The 3,975-nt window shown below is 41.3% G+C and overlaps 1 protein-coding gene across 5 annotated transcripts in view; it reads right to left on the reverse strand.

The window, feature by feature from the left end:
* Window positions 1-3,975, reverse strand: part of LOC111872695 (phospholipid-transporting ATPase ID) — a 242,203-nt gene that overhangs the window by 35,795 nt on the left and 202,433 nt on the right. For all 5 annotated transcript variants that reach the window (XM_023866826.2, XM_023866825.2, XM_023866824.2 and 2 more), the window contains one exon: window positions 1,595-1,757. In XM_023866826.2, the coding sequence (XP_023722594.1) occupies window positions 1,595-1,757 (163 nt within the window). The remainder of the gene's footprint in view (window positions 1-1,594; window positions 1,758-3,975) is intronic.

The raw sequence follows: 3,975 nt of genomic DNA on the forward strand, positions 1-3,975 counted from the left end.
CATGCTGACAAATATGCACTCTCCTCCAGCAGAAGGCAGTTTCTGTGATGAGCATGGAAATGCCATAAAACCAGCTGTTTTTGCTGATTACAACAAGCACATGGGTTATGTGGACAAGGCGGACAGGATGGCAAACAGTTATGGCATCTGTCGTCGGACCTGGAAATGGACAAATAAACTATTTTTCCATCTCCTGGATCTGACGATTCTGAACAGTTATATCCTGTTGTCATCCTGTGGCGCGAAATTGTCACACAGAGATTTTCGTCTCGCCCTTGTGCGGAACATGCTGGAGCTTGTTGGAAGGGGTCCACCTCGCCCTCAACGGCCCAGGGGTCGACCCCCGGCTGTTAGATCGGAGCCATCTCGAATAGGGGAGGTCACAACACAACATTGGCCGACTTCCTCTACTTCGAAATTGAGATGTCGTATGTGTTCTTTGCGTGGGAAACGAAGAGGCGTCCGGACAAAGTGTGAGAAGTGCGACATCGGACTCTGCATTTCCGGATTTTTTTAGAATTCCACACGAAGGCAACATTCCGGCAGATGACGCAAGTGGGAAGACAGACACTCCATGCAGATGGTGGCCAAAAATTACGTAAGTACAACTTTATTTTCTATGTTAAAATTGGATTGTATATAATGTTCGCAAGCGCGGACTGTGCGACCAGGAGTCGAACCCCTGCCGTTTTATCGGAGATATCTCGATTATAGAAGGCCAAACCACATCACTGGCCGACTTCCTCTACTTCGCAATTGAGGTGTCGTGTGTTCTTTTCGCGTGGGAAACGAAAGACCGTCCGACCAAATTCCGTGAAGTGCGAAATCGGACTCTGCATTTCCGGATTTTTTTAGAATTCCACACGAAGGCAACATTCCGGCAGATGACGCAGGTGGGAAGACAGACACTCCATGCAGATGGTGGCCAAAAATTATATAAGTAGGACATTATTTTCTACCTTAAAAATGTATTTCAAATAACGTCCGCACGCGCGGACTGTGCGACCAGGGGTCGAACCCCTGCCCTTTTATCGGAGATATCTCGATTATAGAAGGCCAAACCACATCACTGGCCGACTTCCTCTACTTCGCAATTGAGGTGTCGTGTGTTCTTTTCGCGTGGGAAACGAAAGACCGTCCGACCAAATTCCGTGAAGTGCGAAATCGGACTCTGCATTTCCGGATTTTTTTAGAATTCCACACGAAGGCAACATTCCGGCAGATGACGCAGGTGGGAAGACAGACACTCCATGCAGATGGTGGCCAAAAATTATATAAGTAGGACATTATTTTCTACCTTAAAAATGTATTTTAAATAACGTCCGCACGCGCGGACTGTGTGACCCCATATGGGGCCATTCGTACCGCTGACTTTATTCTTGCGACCCCATATGGGGCCATTCGTACCGCTGACTTTATTCTTGCGACCCCATATGGGGGCATTAGTAGTTTAAAGGTTAAGATGAACAGCAAATAAACATTGTACGGACCTCTCAATAAAAAAGAAAGTTCCTGTCTGAGAAAAATGCAACATGACACTGTAACTTCTGCACAAACAACTCCCACATAACATTACAAATTGTTGATACCATACCATTTCTCTCCTCAGGCATGACTGTGTGGCATAGTGCCAACACACGAAAGAAGCTGTGCACATCACGATTGTTCCCCCGAACTGCATCCAATAGAGAGGAATCATAGAATCGAAACTCAGGTTCGTAGTTCTCATTCCAGGAGAAGTCCAATGCTGGTGTATTCTATCAAGAAACAGAATTACAACATGATAATGCTTAGAATGTGAAAACTCCACACCTTAATAATAGTATTACAGGTGGGATATAAAAGGGAGAAGACACCATTAAGCACTTACAGACAGAAACTAACACTGAATATTTTGTTAACAAAGAGGGGAACATTCATCTTGTCTCACTTACACCTTGTGTTTTCTACTTCTTAATATGCAGAGGTATTTTTTACATAAAAGATTTAAATACTTTAAAATTATCATAACATACCTGATGAAATCATCTTGGGCTATGAGATCCGTCAGCTGGTTAAAAATTACTAGGGTTTCATGAAACAACTCTGTCCCTATCATCAGACCCCATTAATATTGGTAATTTTTAACCAACTGACATGGCTAATAGCCCAAGAAGATTTTATTGAGTTCAGTCCCTGTGAAAGCTCCAGATCTTACATATCATACTTAATGGCCATAAGACATTACTATGGCCCACATGCACACACAGATGGGAGCTGGGGTGGCCCAGCTTCTTGCATATTTATTTTCACATATCCAGAAATCATGTGACACAAAGAATGTATCCATGCATGCCCTCAAACATACGGATTAAACAACTTCACTTCTTTATCTTTCTTCTTCTCATCTTCTGGATTAGTTTGCATTAATATCTGTGACAGAACACTGCAGTATTGTTTCTCCCATAAGATGGAATATTTTACATACATAGTAACAGAACTGTGTTTATGATCTAGAATCCTCAGCTTTACCAAAATGTATCTAATTGTGAAAGCAAGTGGAATTTTGAATAACTTGTAACAGTAAAGTTAAAGGTAAAGGTACAGTTGTTCCTGAGTTTAATTAAGTACCACACCATGAAGACATTTTGGGTACTGGAGGTATAGCTCCACCATTCTTAACCTACGCACAAGATGAAGGTGAGTGCTCAACTGCAAATCCCTGCTGCTTTACTCCTGGGAAAACAACCCCTTCTACCAACTGTATAAGAGGATGAGTGGTGAGTGGGCCTTGTAATTGGTCTGGATGTGATGGAGAAGCTAAAAGTCTTCTGCACCTGCCAGAAATCAAATCCTGATTCCTCAGTCAGGAATCAGGGATTTGATTCCTGGTGGGGGTAGAAGACTTATCTCTTCTCTGGTGCTCACAGTGGCTAACAGGCTGATTCAGCAGGGATATAGTGGTAGGGGCATGACATTGATAGTTCTGGTGCCCATGTTAAAATTGGCAGAGCTATACTTCCACTCCCAAAAACGTCTTCATGGTGTGGTGCTTAATTAAGCACATTACTTTTGGCTTTATCTTCATTGTTCCAAATTATTGTTAAAAAGTTTACTTACTTCACAATTTTAATAAAGCTGAGCATTCTGGGCAATAAACAAAAATCTTTTACTACTTATGTAAAATATTCCTTCTTACAAAAAAAGAATAAGATACTGCAATATTCTCTCAATAGTTTTAATGCAAATAAATTCAGAAGATGCAAAGATGGAAGAGGTATTATTTCATGAATACAGAATACTGAGATGAAGAAATTTTGCTACACATGGATCTCTTTTATAAAGACTGTCACGTGACTCACATTTAAATCACTACTTTATTTCCTTCATTACTCATATTTTTAACACCACATTCAAATGCTTGAGCTTGGTTCTCCTTATCAGGCCTTCTACTGTGACAGAGTAGGGCAAAAATAAGATCTAAAGTTTGTGATGACGGTACATTAACGTAATTACCGACTCTTTGGGACATATCCATCTTACTGTTTTTAAATACAAAATAGGACTATGTATAATGTTCAGAAAGTCAATAACTGTTTTAGGTCAAGGATACCCTAACCACTCAAACTTTTAATGCATTATTTGCATGATATGTCTGTCAAATCCATACATTTCAGGTACAGGACAGTTACATGAATTTTGATATGCATACAAGGTGTGGCAATAAAGAACCCGGATTACTTTTATGACTCATTTCCGGCCACGTCATTGACGAAGAGGAGGGTAGGGCATTGACCCTTGGACTTCCCTCTACCGTCACACAAAGTTTCATTCACGTGCATCGGTTAGTCTGGCCGCGACCATTGTTAGAAGCGGATCGTGTTTCTGAGCTCCGTCGGAATAATGCTGAGTGCTAATGCAGAACAACGTGCTAACATCAAATTCCTCACAAAACTTGGAAAATCTGCCACTGAAACTTACAATTTGTTGACAGAA

The sequence above is a fragment of the Cryptotermes secundus genome, unplaced genomic scaffold (genome assembly GCF_002891405.2).
Source record: "Cryptotermes secundus unplaced genomic scaffold, Csec_1.0 scaffold374, whole genome shotgun sequence".
Taxonomy (NCBI): Eukaryota; Metazoa; Arthropoda; class Insecta; order Blattodea; family Kalotermitidae; genus Cryptotermes; species Cryptotermes secundus.